The sequence below is a fragment of the Oncorhynchus masou genome, chromosome 18 (genome assembly GCF_036934945.1).
Source record: "Oncorhynchus masou masou isolate Uvic2021 chromosome 18, UVic_Omas_1.1, whole genome shotgun sequence".
NCBI lineage: Eukaryota > Metazoa > Chordata > Actinopteri > Salmoniformes > Salmonidae > Oncorhynchus > Oncorhynchus masou.
In genome coordinates this window covers 31,053,416-31,076,188 of record NC_088229.1, presented here as the reverse complement: position 1 = coordinate 31,076,188, position 22,773 = coordinate 31,053,416, and the positions used below count along the sequence as shown (strand labels likewise).

The 22,773-nt window shown below is 42.3% G+C and overlaps 1 protein-coding gene across 6 annotated transcripts in view; it reads left to right on the top strand.

Annotated features, from left to right (window-relative positions):
• Positions 1 to 21,557, top strand: part of LOC135504394 (protein NDRG3-like) — a 60,044-nt gene extending 38,487 nt beyond the window's left edge. Inside the window, exons 1-16 of one of the 6 annotated variants that reach the window (XM_064922954.1) lie at positions 3,892 to 4,204; positions 9,433 to 9,538; positions 10,473 to 10,593; positions 10,713 to 10,775; positions 10,894 to 10,954; positions 12,136 to 12,222; positions 12,329 to 12,385; positions 12,497 to 12,600; positions 12,678 to 12,743; positions 14,428 to 14,479; positions 14,647 to 14,694; positions 15,058 to 15,093; positions 15,410 to 15,461; positions 15,894 to 15,911; positions 19,133 to 19,171; positions 20,027 to 21,557. In XM_064922954.1, the coding sequence (XP_064779026.1) occupies positions 4,145 to 4,204; positions 9,433 to 9,538; positions 10,473 to 10,593; positions 10,713 to 10,775; positions 10,894 to 10,954; positions 12,136 to 12,222; positions 12,329 to 12,385; positions 12,497 to 12,600; positions 12,678 to 12,743; positions 14,428 to 14,479; positions 14,647 to 14,694; positions 15,058 to 15,093; positions 15,410 to 15,461; positions 15,894 to 15,911; positions 19,133 to 19,171; positions 20,027 to 20,196 (1,140 nt within the window). In that variant the 5' untranslated portion in view covers positions 3,892 to 4,144 and the 3' untranslated portion in view covers positions 20,197 to 21,557. Of the gene's footprint in view, positions 1 to 3,891; positions 4,205 to 9,432; positions 9,539 to 10,472; positions 10,594 to 10,712; positions 10,776 to 10,893; positions 10,955 to 12,135; positions 12,223 to 12,328; positions 12,386 to 12,496; positions 12,601 to 12,677; positions 12,744 to 14,427; positions 14,480 to 14,646; positions 14,695 to 15,057; positions 15,094 to 15,409; positions 15,462 to 15,893; positions 15,912 to 19,132; positions 19,172 to 20,026 lie in introns of those variants that run through there. The other 5 variants (XM_064922952.1, XM_064922956.1, XM_064922953.1 and 2 more) reach the window with 5 other exon arrangements.
• Positions 21,558 to 22,773: the final 1,216 nt, after the last annotated feature.

Sequence of the window (22,773 nt, the reverse complement as noted above, 5' to 3'; positions counted from 1 at the left end):
CTTGGACAAAGTGTTATTTGACATTTGTTGTGTGATTCCAGGACTGCCACTTTACTTCAATGAGTTAAGATTGTTCTAACTCCAGGAACCTGCTCTTATTTGGGGTTCATCAGTCCTCGCCAGCCTCCAAGGCTGTGGTGCATGGTTAGCCTACTGCAGACCAGAGTGGCCATGGCAGCCAGGGATCCCAGGGTTGGGTCTAGGTAGCAAAAATGGCACTGACCCAGTTTGGGATATGGTTTTGGGCTGCGTTCCCTGACCTGAATCGGCCCTAATCTTGCCCTCCAAATCCATTTGGTACTAATGTTATCAAAGCTATTACTGACACAGGTGTGTGTGTGTGTGGGGGGGTGTCCATCTTTAGTTTCTTGTCTCAAGCCTATGGTTAAATCACAGCCTATTAGTGCAAATTGGTTCTGAAATAAACTGCCATCACAATAAGTCTACTAATAAGTCTACTAGAGATTAAGGAGAGTTTATTCTTCCCTTTTAATGAATATGTTATGTTGTAGGCTCTCCTGACATTTATTGCTGAAAAACGCCAAATTGAAAATGGGCCACAAACACTGATGGTCCTACTGGCTGGTTGGATTACCCTCTGATACAGAACAGTGTGGACAAAGAAACTGAGTGCACATGAAAGACAGGGAACAAGGTCCGGAGAGCTGGCTGGCTGAGAAAGACATTGTCATCTTAACCTCCCAAATCTGCAGGTAATCCATGCTAAGCTAACGCTCCCTCCATCTCTGTGCTGGGGCTGCAGGCCTGGGAGGCAGAGCAGACAGACTGTTCCCCATGAACAGACTGAGGATTAAACCCAGGCCTGCCCAGGCTCCTCAGAGTTGGCAACCAGGCTTCGAACAAAGCCCCTGCCTTCAAAAATAAAGGGATAATGTGTACTAGTTTAGGGTCATGAAATATTATATTTTAATAAAAAGAAAACAATGCATTAAAACAATCCATTAATATATCATTCTTGTGCAATTCATATCTATAGGCTACATTGAAGTTCTTCTTTTATTATTTTTATCTGGCATTAGTGCACAAGCCAAAGTTTTAGGGCCTAACTGTACGTGTACCAACTGAAACCTGGCACAGTGGATGCTATTCTGTTTCTCAACAAGGCTGCAAAAGAAAGTAAGACAGAGTAGGCAATTATAGCCTCATAACTAGACAGTGGGTACTTTGATTTTCAAAACTTTTGTGTTATGTTTATTTTCTAAGCCTATTTATTTTTGTTTTATTATAATGCCACTGTAAGGTATTAGCCCATACAGGCAGTCATCTTACAAGATGTACATTTTAATTATTTCACATTTTGTTTAGTTTCAGCAAAATGATAGGTGGCTGACTGTTCAATAAACCTTTCAAATGAATAGGCCTAAATGCTCATGAAAAAATCGAATTGTTCAATAAATTGTTCAAGGACAAAGTAGCCTAGTTGTACAGTGCATTTTCGCAAAAACATGCGCAAGTGTCAATTTAGGCTATTGTTTGAACTTTTTTCTTTCAGCAAAGCATTATGCTACCTACTGTTCAATAGGCCTAAATATGTAAGTCCCATGCAGCCATTATTATCTCTATCAATTCATTTCTGGGTTACAATTAAGTACCTCAGTGTGATGCATATTTTATTTATTTTTTCATTTAAAATGTTAAACAAGCAACAAATGGCTCCTTAGCAAAGAGCAATTTTTCAAGCCATAATTTAGTTAGGACTGTCTGGGAGTGGTCTTCGTGAGGAGGGGAAAACGAGCTGTTATTGGCAGAGGTTTGAAATGTTCTTATTGGTCTATTAACTACTTTACAGCCTTGCCAAAACTCCATTCCACCAAAACTATTCAAACAGCTCTTACACAAAGGGTATTATCATAATTTTCACAATTTCGCAGTATTATTCCAACCTTGTGTTTAGAATATATATATAAAAACTCAGACAATCATGTTTTTGACTGAAATTAATACACGTTGAAGAAAACCTATGTTCAGGGGGGGGGGGGCTGTACAGTGCTTTTTCTATATTTGCGTGTCGGGTGAACATACAGCTAAACTACTGTTCACTGCAGATTTGACAATAATGCCCAAATCCAAATCAACCACTAACATGGCATTTGTCTAAGAACTGGATGGATTGGATTAGACATCTACAGTTGAAGTCGGATGTTTACATGCACTTAGGTTGGAGTCATTAAAACTCATTTTTCATGGCTTTAGAAGCTTCTGATAGGCTAATTGACATAATTTGAGTCAATTGGAGGCATACCTGTGAATGCATTTCAAGGCGTACCTTGAACTCAGTGCCTCTTTGCTTGACATCATGGGAAAATTAAAGGAAATCAGCCAAGACCTCCACAAGTCTGGTTCATCCTTGGGAAAAATTTCCAAACGCCTGAAGGTACCACGTTCATCTGTACAAACAATAGTACGCAAGTATAAACACCATGGGACCACGCAGCCGTCATACTGCACAGGAAGGAGACGCGTTCTGTCTCCTAGAGATGAACGTACTTTGGTGCAAAAAGTGCAAATCAATCCCAGAACAACAGCAAAGGACCTTGTGAAGATTCTGGAGGAAACCAGGTACAAAAGTATATCAACAGTAAAACGAGTCCAATAGCCACATAACCTGAAAGGCCACTCAGCAAAAAAGAAGCCAATGCTCCAAAACCTCCATAAAAAAGCCAGACTACGGTTTGCAACTGCACATGGAGACAAAGATCATACTTTTTGTAGAAAGGTCCTCTTGTCTGATGAAACCAAAATAGAACTGTTCGGCCATAATGACCATCGTTATGTTTGGATGAAAAAGGGGGATGCTTGCAAGCTGAAGAACACTATCCCAACCGTGAAGCATGGGGGTGGCAGCATCATGTTGTGGGGGGTGCTTTGCTGCAGGAGGGACTGGTGCACTTCACAAAATAGATGGCATCATGAGAGAGGAAAATTTATGTGGACATATTGAAGCAACATCTCAAGACATCAGTCAGGAAGTAAAAGCTTGGATGTAAATGGGTCTTCCAAATGGACAATGACCCCAAGCATGCTTCCAAAGTTGTGGCAAAATGCCGTAAGGACAACAAAGTCAAGGTATTGGAGTGGCCGTCACAAGCCCTGACCTCAATCTTATAGAAAATTTGTGGGCAGAACTGAAAAAGCGTGTGCGAGCAAAGAGGCCTACAAACCTGACTCAGTTACACCAGCTCTGTCAGGAGGAATGGGCCAAATTTCACCAAATTTATTGTGGGAAGCTTGTGGAAGGCTACCTGAAACGTTTGACCCAAGTTAAACACTTTAAAGGCAATGCTACCAAATACTAATTGAGTGCATGTACATTTCTGACCCACTGGGTATGTGATGAAATAAATAAAAGCTGAAATACATCTCTCTGCTATTATTCTGACATTTCAATTTCTTAAAATAAAGTGGTGATCCTTACTGACCTGAAACAAGCAATTTTTACTTTGATTAAATGTCAGGAATTGTGAAACTGAGTTTAAATATATTTGGCTAAGGTGTATGTAAACTTCCGACTTCAACTGTATCTGAGGTAATTACCATAGTATGCCTATACCTGATAGTTTAGGCAGATGTTCAATGTCAGCCAATCCACAGGTATTTTATTGATCCTCTTCTGTGTTCTTCCTCTGACACGCTGTGGTGGTGTGTGTCAGGGTTGGTGAGCTCCGTCCTTTCCCTGACACTCGTTCTGCCCTCCTCAACCCTTCCTTACCCCTCTCCCGCCTCCTACCAGCCCATCTGACCTTCTAAGTCCAATTAGAGGGTTGCTGAGCGTCCAGACGACCCTGAGAGCTTTGTGCTTACCCAGCGAGGAACACACCCTCCCTCTTTCTTTCTCTACACCTTCTCCACGTCTCTCTCTCTCTCTCTAGCTCCCATTAACACGTGCCTCTCCGTCGCTCGCTCCTTTAGTTTCCCTCCTCTCCCTCTTTCACGCATTATCCTCCCCTCATTTGGTGGGACCAGCTGCTGCTACCAAACATTTCAGTCGTTCCTTGTGGGCTCCATTCTGCTGCTGCCCCCCTCCTGCAGCCAGCTATCCGCTCTGCTGCCAGCGTCACTACCACCGCCCCTTTTCAGACAACACAGGGACAGACCGACAGCACTCCTCTCTTCTACTGACAAAATGACAGCCGTTCTGGACCTCAACCAGATTGCCATTGCTTGTTCGACCATTGATGTAATGGTGAGTGGGACTTTGTCGGTTTGTGTGTGGTGTTGTGTTTTGCTGATATGCCAGTCACCCTGTGGCCTGCCTGTTGATTGTGTGCTAACAAAGCTAAACGCAAGCTGTCGGGGGTGTGTGTATGTGTGTGTGATTTTCTCTGCTCTGGCATGTGAAGGTGTGTTAGGTACTGTGGCGATGTGGGTGAGCGTATGACTGAGGGAACAAACAACCTGCTTCGCAAATTTGGGGCCAGTACCACTGCAAGCATTGTTTACCCCAGCAGGCGGAGTGGATGAATGGTGGTGAGGGTGGGAGTTCAGCACTGGGAGGGGTGCGGTTTAGAGGACAGGAGAAAGGTCTTTCTCCTTTGAGATGAAGGCCCTCTCCTTCTCTGCATTCCCTGTAATTACAGGAATTTAATATGGCACGGTTTGTTTTCCAGTCCCACTGACTGTTTTTGTGTGCAGCATTTCTCTTAGAAATTAACCACCAGCTGGGACAAGGTTTATTTTTTAAATGGCTGCTCTTCTTGCTTGTGGAGTCACGGCCTGGTGCCACTGTGTGGACTGGACCAGACTGGTTCCTTCCTCTTCTGGGATCAGTGTCTGTGCTCCTGTCTGTGGCCAGGCCAGACTGGAGAGGCTGGAACTCTAGTCTTAGAGAGAAACATACTCCTACCATATAATTTGCAGGTTATCCATCTCTCCTCCTCCCTGTGTCTCGCTCTTTCGCCACAGGTTACGGGGGGGATGTAGCAAAATGTTGGCACAGAGCAGACTGTTGAATGTTTATCAGAACCCTGCCTCGCCTCCTGCTGAGACAACCTTGAACCTTTCTTCCTCATTTAGCTCAAAGTGGCTCTGTAAAACAATACCACTGATATGATGACAATGTTGCTTTTCTTTTCGTATTATGGAACAGTGTAATTTTGTAATATGGAACTAGTTTCAACTAGTTAACACAGCCGCAAAGTCAGAATTGGCTTCAAAATGTGTTTTGTTTTTTTGTCTTCATTTAAGGTTAGGATTAGGCATAGGATTAGGTTTAAAATCACATTTTAAGAAGAAATTTTAGAAATGGGTGGCGTTTAGTCATAATTATGACTTTGTGGCTGTGGGTTCTGTTGTCGTGGTAACCAATAGTGTTCAGCGTGTGTGTTTTCTTTAAAGTGGAACTGATAGCGTTTTAACTACTTTGCAGATATCAAACAGACATTCATTATATCAGTTAAACATAACAAATTCCCAGTTTATGCTACAAAACCAACTTTTTTTTAAGAGGTTTTAAAATTAGATTCTATTTGACTCAGCATTCAATGATGAACACTAAGGCATTGTTGGCAGAATAGATGGATGAAATTTAATACATGATTAATGTAATTCACCAATACATTTCTTGGTAAATCACAGCTGGCCTGGTACATTGTTGCCTCCATTTGGGATGCACTGTTTCAATGACTCAATATTTTGGACAAAAACGGACGAATGTAACTAAGGCTGGGAATGTCAATACGATCAAACGAGCAAGGGCAATGACCACAATCTGTCATATTGTGGCTAATAGGCTAGCGTATTTATATAGAAGGCCAAAAACACAGAGCGTAACGTTAGTTAGCTAGCTGGCTGCTAGGAGGATGTCATATCAATGGAGTAGTGGGTGACTGAATTTTTCTAAATTGTTTTTCGGTGGTTAAACACAGCTAGAGATGCAGGCGTCATTTGGTTAGCTAGCAAGAACTTGAATGACTTATCCAGTTAGCATATCTCTTGTATTCGCAAATTCACTCTGGCTATCTACTCCGATTTCAGAGCACTCTCATCTGAGTGTAGAATAACTGATGAATTTACAAACAAGCAACAACCTCTGAATATGACAGTGTCAGTAAACATAGGCAAACAAAAAGTAATAGTCAGTCTCGAATGCTCTAGATAACATGTAAAAAGCCTAACCAGCTCTGCTAGGTGAGTAAAATGGTCAGAGTGAGGTGTTCTCTCATTTGTGTCTGGAAGTAGCTAGCAAGTTAGACAACTTTAGCCAGTTAGCTTGGGTGCTTGGTTGGGACAAGCATGCTTTGGCAAGCAAGCTGCAGAAGGACGAAGAGGATACAATTCCCCATTGTTTATCAGTGCAATTTTGATGGCCAACTAGCTGAAAAAGTTTGAGGTTTTTGTTTACTGTCTTGTTTTTTCCGTCAGGCTTCCATTTCATCTGGTAGTTAAAAGCCCTAAGCTACACAACACATTTTTGTTTTGTGGGTTAGACTACAGTTGTGGCACAGAAGTGGCAACCTCTACTGGAGCCTCTTTGGTCAGTGACTAGGCTGTGTGCTCTGAAGGCACCTCACATGAAGCCTCCCTCGCACACTAACAACCTTTCACACAGCCTGGCCTTTCAACCGTCTCTTCTATTTTTACTCCTCCGCACCTCGATACTGTAGTGTCAGTTTTCCAGGTGTCAGCTGGAGAACAACCACACACCGTGAATTATGATTTGAGTGACGTTATTGTCCTCATCTGTGTGTCTTCCTTCTCCAATGTACTGATTATCATAGGGTGTGTGTATATGTTGATGCTTTTTTAAGACATGGGGTGTGAATGCAGCCAGCAGGCTGCTGAACAGCCTGGTTTAGCCTAATCTCCCCTATGTCTGTGTGGCAGCCATCCAGTGAGATCTGACGCAGTATGGCCCTCAAAACCACCCTCTCTGTGGTTTTCAACTGCACCAATGAATGGAAACTGAACACTGAAACAGGCACACATATTTAGCAGTCCTATATTTGGGTCTCTGCTTTTCAATTACAGTATTCGATTATGAAATAGACATCACACCATTATTGCTACCAGACAAAAACATGCATCACACACAAAGTTATTGAAACCACAATACCAGTTTGACTTAACAGTAAGCCTACTAGTAGGGATGTCCAACGTTCAGCCAGCTGCATGAGCCTATGTCTAGAGGGCCTGGTTAAACTGACCTTAGGACCATTGTTAAGTCTCTCCGTGGATAAAGTAGGAAGAAATATATGGAATTGTTGTTAGAATGTGAATGTGCTACATTTACTATCATGTATTGATTTACCCGACAGACACATGTAGAAAACCCAATTTCATTGAGGTTTGTCTGTTAGAAGAGCGCAAACGGTACATGTCGCTGCGGTTATTGTCCCAGTTCTATTGATTTCAATATAATATCGACGTGAGTGATTCATTTGCAGGTGCTTTTGACTACAGTAGAACAAGCTAATCAATTCCAGTCTTGGTGATCGCATGGTAGATATTGGTGAATGTGTGTGGGAAGCAACTTATGTATTGGTCTTCAAAATATCACAATTTATTTCAGCATATTAATTATTAATCTTAAACTGGTGTTTTGACACTCATCCATAAACCAAAAAGCAATGACGACAGGAAGCAGCAACAGTATCATTTTCAATGTATGTTTTTAGGAATATAAATGGTATATAAAAAATAAACAAATCTACATGATTCTACTTTATCAGTAAAAACTACTGAATGAGCCCAAAAATGTGCTATGATTTATTGATTTTGCTGATGATAGTGAAGTAGTTAAAATATGTTTGTCCTGGCTACTACTAGAGTATGGTTGTTTCTCTATATGTATTGCCTTCGTTTATTGTGTTATGCTGATGGTGTGTGTGTGTGTGTCTGGAGGAAGTTGTGATCCGTTAAATGACATTCATGTGGAATTAGAGGCAGGCCTAAGGGCTGTGGACGGACTCCTATTTCCATCCTTAGATAATTAGATTAACCAGACATCAGCGGAGGCTACCTTGTGGCAGGCAGTGCATCTGTGAGACAGGACATGGAGCGGGCCCTGCTTCCTTAATCCACACAACATCTGCGTGTGTGTGTGGCAGTGGTGTGAGACTGAACAGTGTGGACATGCATGCAGAGTGGTGCAGAGCCACTTACGTTGTCATTGTCACCACAGCTTTATGGGTCATGATCCAGCCTCCATTATCAGTCTGGATCATCATGTACAGCGCCTTCAGAAAGTATTCATACCCTTCGACTTATTCCACATTTTGTTGTTACAGCCTGATTTCAAAATGGATTACATAGTCTCACCCATCTACACACAATACCCCATAATGCCAAAGTGAATACATGTTTTTACAAATGTTTGCAAATTTATGAAGAATGAAATACAGATATATCTCATTTACATAAGTATTCACACACCTGAGTCAACACTTTGTAGAAGCAACTTTGGCAGCGATTACAGCTGTTGAGTCTTTCTGGGTAAGTCTGTAAGAGCTTTCCACACATGGATTGTATTCTTTAAAAAATTCTTCAAGCTCTGTAGAGTTGGTTGTTAATCATTGATAGACAGCCATTTCAAGTCTTCCCATAGATTTTCAAACCGCTTTTTAAGTCAAAACTGTAACTAGATCACTCAGGAACATTCAATGCCGTCTTGGTAAGCAACTCCAATGTATATTTGACCTTGTGTTTTAGGTTATTGTCCTGCTGAAAGGTGAATTTGTCTCCCAGTATCTGGTGGAAATCAGACTGAACCAGGTTCTCCTCTGGGATTTTGCCTGTGCTTCGGTCTATTCCGTTTCTTTTTATCCTAAAAAAACCTCACTAGTACTTGTTGATGACAAGCATACCCATAATATGATGCAGCTAATACCATGTTTGAAAATATGTAGTGGTACTCAGTGGTGTGTTGTTGGATTTGCCCCGAACATAACGCTTTGTATTCAGGACATATAGTTGATTTCTTGGCCAAATGTTTTTTTTTTTGCGAGGCTTTGGAAAACATCCCTGATCTTTGTGGTTGAATCTTTGTTTGAAATTCACTGCTCGACTGAAGGACCTTAGATGATTGTATTATGGAGTATTGTGTGTAGGCTAGTGACACAAAATCTCAATTTAACCCATTTTAAATTCAGGCTGTAACACAACAAAATGTGTAAAATGTCAAGGGGTGTGAATACTTTCTGAAAGCTCTGCAGGCTACCTGCTGACTGTTCCACTGCAGAAGACCCTGTTTTAATGAGTTCTACTGTATGAAACGCACATCCTTTGAGAGAATGATTGATTTTCTGTCTACTACTGGCACTTAGCCTCACTGAGAAAGTGTCCTACTCAGTGTATGAAATATGAATTGTGTTTTTCCTGAAATCTGCACCTCCCATAGTGCTATGACTGTCACTAAAAGGCTGGCTCCTCTAAGCTCCACAGACACCCCAGACCATGCTGTCTTGTGTGTTCCAGGAGCATGACATCGAGACCCCCCATGGTGTCCTGCATGTGACGATGAGGGGCAGCCCCAAGGGTAACAGACCGGTCATCCTCACCTACCATGACATTGGACTCAACCGTGAGTACAGCATCACACACAGACAGACACAGGCTCTTATTTCAAAGCTTAGCTAGGCTAATCTCTCCAAACACACCTAATTACACTAAACAAAAATATAAATGCAACATGTAAAGTGTTGGTCCCATGTTTCATGAGCTGAAATAAAAGATCCCAGAAATGTTCAAATGCACAAAAAGCTTATTTCGCTCATTTTGTACACAAATTTGTTTACATCCATGTTGGTGAGCATTTCTCCTTTGCCAAGATAATCCATTGTTGTTTACATGTTATCTAATCCAATCCGTTGTGTGGGCGAGCGTTTTGCTGATGTCAACGTTGTCAACAGAGTGCCCCATGGTGGCGATAGGGTTATGGTATGGGCAGGGATTAACTATGGACAACAAACACAATTGCATTTTATCGAAGGCAATTTTGAATGCACAAAAACACAGTGACGAGATCTTGAGGTCCGTTGTGAGGCCCAATTATATTATTGTCATTTTATTTTTTAAGGTATCTGAACAACAGATGCATATCTGTATTCCCAGTCATGTAAAATCGATAGATTGGAGCCGAATGAGTTTATTTCAATTTGACTGATTTCCTCATATGAACTGTAACTTAGTAAAATCAATGAAATTGCTGCATGTTGCGCTTTATATTCTTGTTCAGTATATAATATCATGTTCTCATTAGAACAGTTGGAGATTATGTAAGAAGCTGGATGGTTGAATGTTGGCCTCTTCTTTGACTGTGGGGATATGAGCCACTAGATCAGACTGGATCGCACCAACACTTGGATGCCTCAATGGAAAACAACACTAAGAGTGTTTTAGCATCAGTGGATTTTTGTTGTTGATTACGTTCAGTGTTGCAGTTTCTGTTAGATATTAAGTAGTATGTGCCTCAATGAGGTGTCTTTTAAACTTGCCGTGTCTCTTCCTCCCTGCAGATAAGTCCTGTTTCAACACCCTGTTCAATTTTGAGGACATGCAGGAGATCACATCCCACTTTGCTGTGGTCCATGTGGACGCCCCAGGACAGCAGGAGGGTGCTCCCCCATTCCCCACGGGGTGAGAGACCGGTTCACTCCTCAGTCGTCGTCCTCAACATCATCTCAAATATGACAAAGTATCACCACAATCATGACTCATATGTTATTATTATTTTTGGTATTTTATGCCTGTCCCAGCTACCAGTACCCTACCATGGATGAGCTCTCTGAGATGCTGCCCTCTGTCATGGCTCAACTGAAGTAAGTTCTCCTGCAGTGTTTCTATAACTAACTCTTGCACTGTCTTTCGGAAAGTTTCAAAATGACTTTATTATTGAGTCTTCTTCGAAGCCTATATTGTTCTCTTCCCTTTCCCCAGGGTGAACAGTGTGATTGGGATTGGAGTTGGAGCTGGAGCCTACATCCTTTCCAGACTGGCTGTAAGTCACCATTCGTCTTAGTCCCCCACATACCACATGCACTCCTGCTCACCCCACAGTAGATGGTGGTTTCTAAACCTATCCATAAATCCACACCATTAAACCTCATTTCCCATCTTCCATCTCCAGCAGCTAATCTCAGAACATGTTGACCAGCAGTCATTACGCTCCCTGCTCTTATTCCCAGCCTCATTTAATCTCTCCATAAAAAGATAGAAGATTTGGATGAATCAGTTTCTCGCGAGTGCATGACTGGACTGATGGAGTCAGCATGCGAGTCTCATGTGGCAGTGACTGTGGCATTGGCCGGATATACAGTGACTTCAGAAAGTATTCATCCCCTTGACTTATTCCACATGTTGTTGTTACAGCCTGAATTCAAAATGGATAAATATATATTTTACTCGACAATCTACACACTATACATTTCAGCTTTTCATTTTTTATTCATTTGTAGTAAAAATTCTAAAAACATAATTCCACTTTGACATAATGGGGTATTGTGTGTAGGCCAGTGACACAAAATCTCAATTGAATACATTTTAAATTCAGGCTGTAACACAACAAAGTGTGCAAAAAGTCAAGGGGTCTGAATACTTTCTGAAGGCACTGTATATTACTGTACAAATGTTAGTTTGATGCTTAACATCGACCCTATTTCCCACCATGCACTGCACACCACAGTGTGCCTTGGCGGAGATAATGCATTCTGAAGGTAGGTGTGAGTGAGAGGAATACATTAAGAGCAGAGATTACTTGAAGAGGGGTGTTAATTATAGTTAATTTAAGCCCTGCAAACATCAGGCTCAATGTGGAGGAGAGAAGGAGAGAAGGAAAGAGAGAAACAGGAGTTGGAGAAAAGATAACACTTAATTTATGTGTTCATACATACTCTCAAGTGGGTTAACACCTAGTTTGTTTTATCCATCGTCCTCACTTATCTGTGGAAGTGAATTGGAGGCTGGGTAATTGGGTGGGGGATGATGTGGCTCTAATTTGTTGCTAAGAGCTGTGAAAGATGTCATGTGCTGGGCTATAACATGAATATTTAGGTGTGTGTGTTGCCTTTGCTGCTTGCACTGGCTATAAAGTGGGAGTGCCTGGGTTCCTATCCAACCCAGCACAGTGTGGTCAGTGTAGTGTCAAAGTAACCCCCTCTTCTCGCTCTCTCTCTCTCCCAGCTTAATGAGCCTGCCCTGGTTGAAGGTCTGGTTCTCATCAATGTAGACCCCTGTGCAAAGGGCTGGATGGACTGGGCCGCCTCCAAGGTGAGAACGTGCTCGCACACTTCAATGCTAATTCTGTGCATTGATTTCTCATCATCGAGCCATAATAGATTGGCACCTTGGAACGTGTTATTTATTCTTGTTTCAGATGTCCGGCTGGACCAGTAACCTGGTTGACATAGTGATGGCCCACCACTTCAGTGACGTGAGTGTGGGGGCATTTTGGAATGGTGGGAGACTTGGACCGGGGCAGAGCCTACTGGAGGAATACTGTGGGTGGTTGACAGTGATGTAACTATCTGTGCCATCTCCTCAGGATGAGCTGTCTGACAACCAGGAGATCACCCAGACATATCGCCTGCACATTGCCCAGGATATTAACCAGGATAACCTGGCCCTCTTCTGCAACTCCTACAACAGGTACTGTACATATAACCCCAAGATGAACTGCCCGTGTAGTTGGGTTGAATTGATTGATTGATGTATTTGTTTGACAGCCGTCGGGACTTGGAGATCGAGAGGCCCATCACTGGTCTGACTGAAGACACAGTGAACACGCTCAAGTAGGTTTATAGCTGTGTATAACTGTATCAGGGTTTTCTTTAGGAAAATGTGGCGCCGGACAATGTGACCAGGAAGATTTTAATTTACCGCCCATTCGAGAAATTTACCGGACCCATATGCATTGGGTGTGTAACCCATTAGGTCATCCACCTATAGTACTCAGAATGACAGAAATCACATTTCAATGATGGTCATTCATCTTCACAGAACATGCAACTCACTCCTGTAATGAGGCAGCCAATAAAATATATTTTTCAAACATTTTCCAAAATGCAATTCGTGGGAAAACACCATTCTTAACAGCCGTTCCATATGTGCCCGAGATGAAAATTAGAAATAGGGGGGAATCTAGAGATGCAGCAACTAGGATGGGTTGTTAAAATGACTAGGATTGTGCCTTTGGCTTCTGGACAAAAAAAAAAGTTGAAATATGAAAACCAATAGAACATAGGAAAATTCTGGTTTCAATGGAATATGAAGTTAAATTTCAAGTTTAAATGTCACGTGCACAAGTACAGTGAATTTCCTTTCTTGCGAACTCCAAACCCAACAATGCAGTAATCCAATATCAATGTAGTACTAACAATAACATAAGGTAGAACAAAAACACACAAGAAATAAGAACAGGAGAATTATGAAGCTATATACAGGTTCCGTTTTAATACCATATTTCCAATGTGCAGGGATACTAGAGTGATAAGAGGTAGATGTATAGCCTTGAGGAAGTCTTTATAAAATAATTGCCTCTGTTTCAATGGTGGGGTTTTGCCTCGGCTACTCTGAAGCAAGGTAAGACATGCCTCATAATAAGAAGGATAACGTTCAGGTTTCAAACAATTACGTATCAGTTTTCACAATGTATACTGACCCCAGCTCACATTGTAAAGTGGTTATTATGACTCGCTGGACTTGAATGGCGAATGGGAGGCGCACTTCAATTACCAGTTGAGAAATAAAAATGGTAGCCCCGCTCTTTTAAATCGTGGCTATGTTTTTAACGCGCCATTGCATTTAGAATTGTTGCGCAATGACTGGGCTTAAAAAATAAAAATGGTAGCCCCGCTCTTTTAAATCGTGGCTATGTTTTTAACACGCCATTGCATTTAGAATTGTTGCGCAATGACTGGGCTTATATTAAAGCAGGTTTCACTCCAGCAGCAACGATCTAAGGTGACGTTGAGGGGATATTCCGCTCACAATAGGCTCTGTCATAAATAAGATGCATGACGACTAACGACACTCCACACCCGCCAATTTAGTGCCACTCAGTTATCCAAATTAACCTATGGACCGATGAGCATGACTGTTAAATGTTTTCACATTGACTGGTATTTCATCAATGAATAAAAATCATTAATTAATCATCATCTCCCGGTCAATTTGGCCAGCAACAATTCTATTTATCGACTTTTCATTTTTTTATTGGCCAAATGTTGGCAATTACCAGCTAACTTGCCTTAATATTCTGACAGCTTTTTATTATTTTTATTATATAAGCTTGAAATGTGCATGGTCTAATTGATTAAACAAACAAGAACAAGGCTCTGTTAATGAACAGGAAAATCTATAGTTATTTCTGGTTGCTTATTAAAGTTAGCTGGCTATGTCATTGATCCTGTATTATACCCCTCTGCTTTCACTTTGAGTGTTGACTCTGTTTGTCCCTCCTGTCTCTCCATCCAGATGCACTTCTCTGCTGGTGGTTGGTGACACGTCCCCTGCTGTTGATGCAGTGGTGGGTGTCCACTATCTCCATGGCAACACAGTAAAGAATGAGTCAGGGGATCTAATTCTAATACAAAGTATCTTTAGAGATGATACTGGCCTTTGTAAAGATGAGGGTCTAGACTCTAAACTGTCTGAACTTCCATTGTCTCATCTCTCTCTCTCCCTTGTATACAGGTCGAATGCAACTCCAGGTTAAATCCAACCAAAACAACCCTTCTTAAGGTGTGTCCAGTTACTCGTTTCTTTGTAGCACTAGGAGTGGTAATGCCCCTAATGTGGTCTCTGCTGTTCTGCTCTTTAGTAATGCACAAGATCTGGATGGTGTGTAGATGAGTTTCAGCATTCTTGGAAGTGTTCGTACTCTTTAGTAATGCACAAAATCTGGATGGTGTGTAGATGAGTTTCAGCATTCTTGGAAGTGTTCGTACTCTTTAGTAATGCACAAAATCTGGATGGTGTGTAGATGAGTTTCAGCATTCTTGGAAGTGTTCGTAGGCCAGTGAATGTGTTCTGGCTAACGGCACAGTCCTCTCTGAGTTTGTTCACTCTGGGCATGTTCCTGATTCTCTCTTTACTTCCCTATAGATGCAAGACTGTGGCGGGCTTCCTCAGGTCATCCAGGTGAGTCATGAACAAGTTTTGTGTTTAGTTTAAACTACTAAATCTCAATGGCCAAGACAACTGTATTTTAGGCAATGCCACTCCAACATTGCTCATCCTAATATTTATATATTTCTTAATTCCATTATTTTACTTTTAGATTTGTGTGTATTGTTGTGATTTGTTAGATATTACTGCACAGGAACACAAGCATTTCGCTACAACCGCACTAACATCTTCTATATATGTGTATGTGACCACAATACAATATGATTTGAACTGTTACTTCATTCAGTTTTCTTTTTAAATGGCTCAGTTTTCTGTTTGTGTCTTACAGCCGGGTAAACTCGCGGAGGCCTTCAAATATTTTGTCCAGGGAATGGGTTACAGTGAGTACTGCTCCTCTATCATCTCTCCTCACAGTACTTCAGTCCTCCAGTGTCAGACGTCATGTTGGATTGGTGTATCTTCATGGTCTGGTTGTGTCATCTGTTGTTGGCCTGTTTACTGAAGTCCCTCTGTCTCAGAATCAGTCATCAGTCCAACTGAACGATAGTCCATAGAACACTACTCTTTCAGGCAACAGCCCTCCCCACGCACACACACACTTCTGACCTAAACTAAGACTCACACCTAATGTAGAATTCCTGAAGCACTTTAAGAATAAAGAGGAACCACAGTAGCTAGCTACATAATAACATTTAGTGGATGTGCAAGGCTGAGGTTACTGAGAGCCAGTTGTTGTATAAGCATGCAAACCATTATTAGTAACTGACCAGGGAACTAACCTCAAGCTAACCTTGTTTCCTGTCTGTTTGCAGTGACTTTTAACAACGGGTGTAAGTAGTTGTTTGATGCTGAGTAAATAAATGACATGTAGTAAGCATGATGGTCTGCATGGTCTCCTCTCAACACTCCTTGGTGTGCTGGATCTCTGAACACACTTGGTGTGTGGGATGATCTGTGAACACACCTGAGAATGGTTCCCCCAGGTCTTAAGATACAGTGCCCTGGACAGGGAGGGTGTTTACAGGCCAACATTTAAGGCCGTGGTTCATTTAGGCCACGTGTCAAACACGAGGCCTGCGAGCCGAATCTGGCCGGCGACACATTTCTATCTGGCCCGCACAATGATTTGGGTTGTTAATTAGTTTTGGCCCGTTTTCTTACCTCCCGCGATGCGCTGTACTGCACTACAAGTCACAGCAAGCACCGGCAGAGCCAGCCAGCGCACTGTACCATATTATCACTAATGGCACTGACCTAATCTTCTACCAGACTGAACTTTTAAAGGGTCATTGCTGTAGCCTACAGAAAATGTCATCTTGATTGTCAAAAAGTAAGTTAAAGGATTTACACGCGGGTATAAATGACTACTAAAGGACAATAGGACACACAAGCTAGTATAAATGAGTATAAAAACAATTGAGTCATCTACTTTATTACAACCTGATGCACCTACATCGGTGAATTCAATGTCAATTATGCTGCTTTCGTGTGTCCCGTTTCCAGCGTACAGCGGAGGGAAAGTGTACAGACACGTGTCACAGTCCTAGCTAGGCTACTAAAATGTTGCAGTCTGACTTTGTTTTTAAAGCTTGACAATGAATAACCCAAAAGCTAAACCTGCAACAAAACAACATGCAGAGGACAAACATGTAGGGACACATGTAGACTATGTTTTTATTTGGAGTTATTCAAGCCTTTTTGATTAGGGTCACAACATATTATGCACATCTGCAAGCATCGCAGGAAAGGCTGGACAAATATAATCTCTTTTTGTTTCAATATGTTAAAATGGTATATACAACATATGGCCCTTAATGAGCGGACATAATAAAGGGCCATATTTTTTTCTAGTAAAACGGGATCTGGCCATTTGGGGTCGTAGTTGTAGGCCAATGCACATTTTTGGGGTAAAAGCAAACATAATAGGCTATGTCTGGCCCTTGAATTCGTCGTGCTTTTTCAATATGGCCGTGTGCTGATTTGAATTTGACACCCCTGATTTCGGCCTACTGGGAACAGATCTGGCTTGTTGAATGATAATCATATTGTATAGATCACTTTCATAGAGTGAATTGTATTTACATATTGGGCACTGTATCTTATAACTTTGCCAAATTCCATTGGCTTTCTTTGATCACTGAGATGATTGAATCGTTTTTTTAGCATTTCAAAATGTTTATATTTTGTTCATATAAACATTGCACAGTAAGGTTTGAGTTGCTAGCTCACAGAGTGGAAAATGGAAGGTGTTACATAATGAAAGCTGCTTGATTAGAGTCTTACAATAGTCTGAGTTATTATTGTTCTCTCTCTGGAATCAGAAAGCCCTCTCTGTACCCTTGTAAACCTTTGATGTTATTAGTTTCTGAGGAGAAAAAAAACTCACTTACATAACCTACCACCCCTCGCCTGGCCCTCACTCCCCTCTCCCCGTTGCCATCACCCACTCTCCCCTGGTCCTCGCACTTCCAGTGAGGGCTGCTTCTCCAGGTATGTTAATCTCAGTGGCAGATTAGTGTATTCATTAAAGGCTGCTCCAAGCAACACAGCAGGGCCTGGCCCCCTGCCCTGGGGACCTGAACTCCCATGAGCCCAGATCCGCCTGGCTGGCCTGTTGTCCTCCACTGCTGAAATGTGCTGCTGCCACAGGGACACTCATGTGTGCTGCTGGAGAGCAATGTTAGGACAGCAGGGCCTCTACACAGGGAACCATGTTGATACTGCACAGCACTGAGAAGGAACATTTGTTTCTCCCTTCTTCCAAATCCTCCCCTCTGAAAGTTACCCTTGGATGTTTTGTCTGCAACATGTGACTACAGAGAGGCGATCCAAGCGGCCCCAGCTCCCAAGCGGCCCCAGCTCCCAAGCGGCCCCAGCTCCCCAGGCTGGCCCGGGACTAGTTGGTGCTTTATTACACGCTCCTTCACTCCTCCACCTCTTGGAAATGTTTGCCTGTTTGCTTTCCTGCTTGAAGAGACTGGGTCCTTACTATATCAACTCACTTAGTCTGGATACCAAATCCTAGTCATAAAATGAAATGGGTTACAGTATAGGCTTGAAAAACTATTTTCACTCAATGCCTGATGGCTCTCCCTGCTCTTGTCTTTCTTGTGAACCCTCTCTCTGGGTCCTGTGTGGCTCAGTCGGTAGAGCATGGCGCTTGCAACGCCAAGCGTCGTGGGTTCGATTCCCACTGGGGCCACCCATATGCAAAAGTAGTGGCCCCAGCCGACTTGTAAGTCGCTTTGGACAAAAGCGTCTGCTAAATGGGATATATTATTATATATTAAATAGGTTGGTTTCCTCCCGGTCTTAACTTTCCCCTCACACACCACTTTATGCTCAGGCTTTTCACCCACACCAGAAAAACAATGGCAAGTTCCAGAAAGTACCTCCCCTTTCTGATAATGGCTAAACATTGAAACAGTAGAGAGACAAAGCAACAAGTACATTACAAGCCTTCCCAAACACATTTTAGCATACGGTTGGTTTGTTACTCTGTAGCATTCAGACTACTAAACCTTGTGTCAGTTGGCTTGTCCCAGAAGGTCAGTGTTGTGTTGAAAGAAGCGCAGTAGGCTACCAGGAGAGTGGTTTGAGTGTGAATAGATGGAGCGCCTGTTTGAATGGAGTTTGAAAGGTCACTTTAGCTCTGTACACTGTAGTCCCATTAGGGAATTATTGCAGTGGAGGCACATTCTACTAACTGAACTGGACCAGACAATGTTGACTAGTTGTCATGGAGCACACCTTGGTACAAAAGTCCTCTTTCAGGAATCTCAGGGCCACAGGTGGCATTCTCTTTAGTTTAAGAGAACAGCGAGTAGGCCTTGGAAGAGTCACATCCTAGCTATTTTGACAACTGTTAGGTATTAGCTGAATGTAAAATTAGATACAGTGATAGAATGATCTGTTCCTGGAGCTGCTTCAAATCTCTCCTAGGTGAAGCTGGAGGACACAATTTGTTTCTTTTCTGATCTTCATTTGTGAAGACTGAGCATTAATCTGACAGTCTCGCCTTCATTTCTTCCCTCTCCATTAATGCAAACAGTCCCTCATGTACTGCTCAGCCACCTGGGCAGCGAATCAGGTACCAGGACCATAGGTAGCAGCCTCGGCTGCGCCGGCCTGCCATCTACGCCTACAGTGCTCTGCCCTCCCCACCTGTTTGCCCATCGCTGGTTGCCAGCTCACATTTTAGCCATCCTGTCAAGTCTTTCTGATTTGGCGCCATAAGATTTTGAAGCATGACAGATGGTCATTATTTTGTAAGATTTCTTTTGTCTCTCTAAATGTGTGGTATGAGCGAGTGTATGTCTGTTTATCAGGTAAAATGGTTGTCATCTGTCTATTTGTTGCTTTGTTCTTTTTCTCTTCTGCACAGATGGCCCTCAAATCTCTTGTGCATGCTGCATTCTCATATTGGCCTTTCCTATTTATTCATTTTTTCTCCAACAGTAAAAATGAATTGGAACTCGACCTGATCAGGCAATCTATTTTCTTTGTGGGAGAATAATGAACACCGGGTAGGGATTCAGCTCAGACATTTCAGGCCCCAACCACTTGAATTAGATGCATATATTCATACAGTACATTCTGAAATATGGTGTGGAATCCAGTATTCCTGCTTAGCCGATATCATTCTACTTGATCCTAACTAAATGGCAGCGTAGCTAGCATGAGGTAAACAGTATATTGTGATCAAGTTATTGAGTCTTTAGGTTAATAGACTTCATTATTCTCCCTGGGCTGCAGACCACCCCATCTTGAATTGGGAATGTTGATGCATTTATGATTGTGGTATGATCACCAGCATCCTACCCCTAGCCACATTCCCTAAAGCAAGCTACCCCTCCCCTAAAACATTCCTACACATATAAACAGCAAATATCCTCATACCTGACTTCTTACTGTAATTGCTCTCCTCTTTCTCTCTTGTCTGTAGTGCCCACGGCCAGTATGACCCGGCTGGTGCGTTCTCGCACCCACTCTGCCTCCAGCATGGGCTCTGTGGAGGGCACCCGTAGCCGCACCCACACACAGCTAGAGGGTGCCACTGCCGCCGGCCCGGCTGTTGAACAGGCCAGGCCACAGACCATGGAGGTGTCCTGCTAAAGCACCATGCCCAGAAAACATCCTCCTCCCTCCCTCCCTCCCTCTCACTTTGTTCTCCCTTTCCCAAGCTCAGTCAGAGAGGATTGGAATCCAGAGGGGGCGTCTGAAACGTGTTCGGAAGAATCATTTATGAAGCAGTCCGGTCCTCTGCTGTGTTCACTCTCACTGTTTCCTGTTGTCGTCTATCTATCATGCCTTTCTGTGCATGACTGCGGTGGTACGGCAACCTGGCAGTCAGTAAGCAGCCGGGCGACGCTGCTTTTCTGGTTACCTATTTTACGTTTTGCTGTCTACCGCCTCTCTTTTTTTGTGGGTTTTTTATCCTTAAGATATATATGAGCTATATTTGTATTTATAACTACTATTTGGATCAGTGTGTGTCAGTTTAAAGAGGAGCGTTGGAAAAGCATCAGGTGTTTTCTCTTGCAAAGTACTCTTCAAGGCGTTAGGTTCCCCGTTTTTCTCTTTCTCCCTCAGAGGTCTTCCTCACCTTGTGTGCAGATCAGACCAAATCACAACATCCCTCTCTACCTCCTCCTTAATGGTCCATTCCTAAATCAGTCTCATGCAGACTCACTTGCACACCTTTCCGACTACTTACAAAATCTCTTTATTTCAGTGTTTTTTGTAATTGTTATGTTGTGAATTGTGAAATACCTTTGCTTTCCTGTATTGCGAAATGATGTGATAAACCCACTCTTGTTCTGTACTTTTTATACCAAGAATATCTGACAGCATGACCCTCTTGTAGATGAAACGTAATGAAGGTGTCTGTAAAATTGCTTTTGTCTAGATGGATCTAGAAATAGTTACCTTGTGGTGTTATTGTTGATTTTTCTCTTTCAAGCAATTTATTTGAAATGGCAGGCAGGGTTGTTGATACCCCCATTGTTACTGACAGGCAGAGAAAAGAACCACCATTTCCTGTAGTTTATTTAAAGTTCAGAGCAATCACTTGATAATGTTCTAAGTCAGAGTACCCAAACAAGCCCACAGCTCAGTGAGTTAGGCGTTTAACTGTGTGCCAGTTGAGGTACAGATAACATGACTGCCTCCTCCCTTGTATAAAACTTTCTAACTGGAAGCAAGTCATGTTTTCCATTCTAAATCAATAATAATGGGGTGAAAACAGCCTGAGGGACTGTGGATAGTGTAATAAACTGTTATTATTAATATTATTGGTCATTTTCTCTCTGTGGTTTTTCTGCGTTTCTCTCTGATTGTACTGCAGCTTGGGTGAGCTTGTGGTGATAATGCATTGTGCTCTGTCCCCATAGTATGGGTGTGTGCTGTAAGTCATACTGTCTGCTGACTATATACATTTGTACTGATAATAAAATAAAGCTAGAAGTTGTACATTACATTTGACTGGACTTCCTTCCGTCACTGGCCTGTGTATTTTCTCACTTGGTAAACTAGCCTGATAGGATGTGATTTGAAACCTAATCTAGCTAGCCTTATTGTGCTAGAAGTAGTCGTCACACTGATCAGACCATTGCTTAAAGCTAGAATCCTTAGTTGCCACAAAAATGAATGATAGATATACCCATTGATTCTTGAAGAATATAACTTGAGCCTAGTGAGCTTAGCTCAACTGTCAAACCCCATCAGAACCCAAAATACAGTTGAAGTCGGAAGTTTACATACACCTTAGCCAAATACATTCAAACTCAGTTTTTCACAATGCCTGACATTTAATACTAGTAAAAATTCCCTGGCATAGGTCAGTTAGGATCACCACTTTTATTTTAAAGAATGTGAAATGTCAGAATAATAGAGTGATTTATTTCAGTGTTTATTTCTTTCATCACATTCCCAGTGGGTCAGAAGCTTACATGGACTCAATTAGTATTTGGTAGCATTGTCTTTAAATTGTTTAACTTGGGTCAAACGTTTCAGGTAGCCCTGCACAAGCTTCCATTCCTTTTGGCCCATTCCTCCTGACAGAGCTGGTGTAACTGAGTCAGGTTTGTAGGCCTCCTTGCTCGCACACGCTTTTTCAGTTCTGCCCACAAATGTTCTATGGGATTGAGGTCAGGGCTTTGTGATGGCCACTCCAATACCTTGACTTTGTTGTCCTTAAGCCATTTTGCTTCAACTTTGGAAGTATGCTTGGGGTTATTGTCCATTTGGAAGACCCATTTGCGACAAAGCTTTAACTTCCTGACTGATGTCTTGAGATGTTGCTTCAATATATCCACGCAATTTTCCTCCCTCATGGCGTCATCTATTTTGTGAAGTGCACCAGTCCCTCCTGCAGCAAAGCACCCCCACAACATGATGCTGCCACCCCAGTGCTTCACGGTTGGGATGGTGTTCTTCAGGTTGCAAGCCTCCCCCTTTTTCCTCCGAACATAACGATGGTCATTATGGCCAAACAGTTAGATGTTTGTTTCATCAGACCAGAGGACATTTCTCCAAAAAGTACGGTCTTTGTCCCCATGTGCAGCTGTAAACAGTAGTCTGGCTTTTTTTATGGCAGTTTTGGAGCAGTGGCTTCTTCCTTGCTGAGTGGCCTTTCAGGTGATGTCGATATAGGACTCGTTTTACTGTGGATATAGATACTTTTGTATCTGT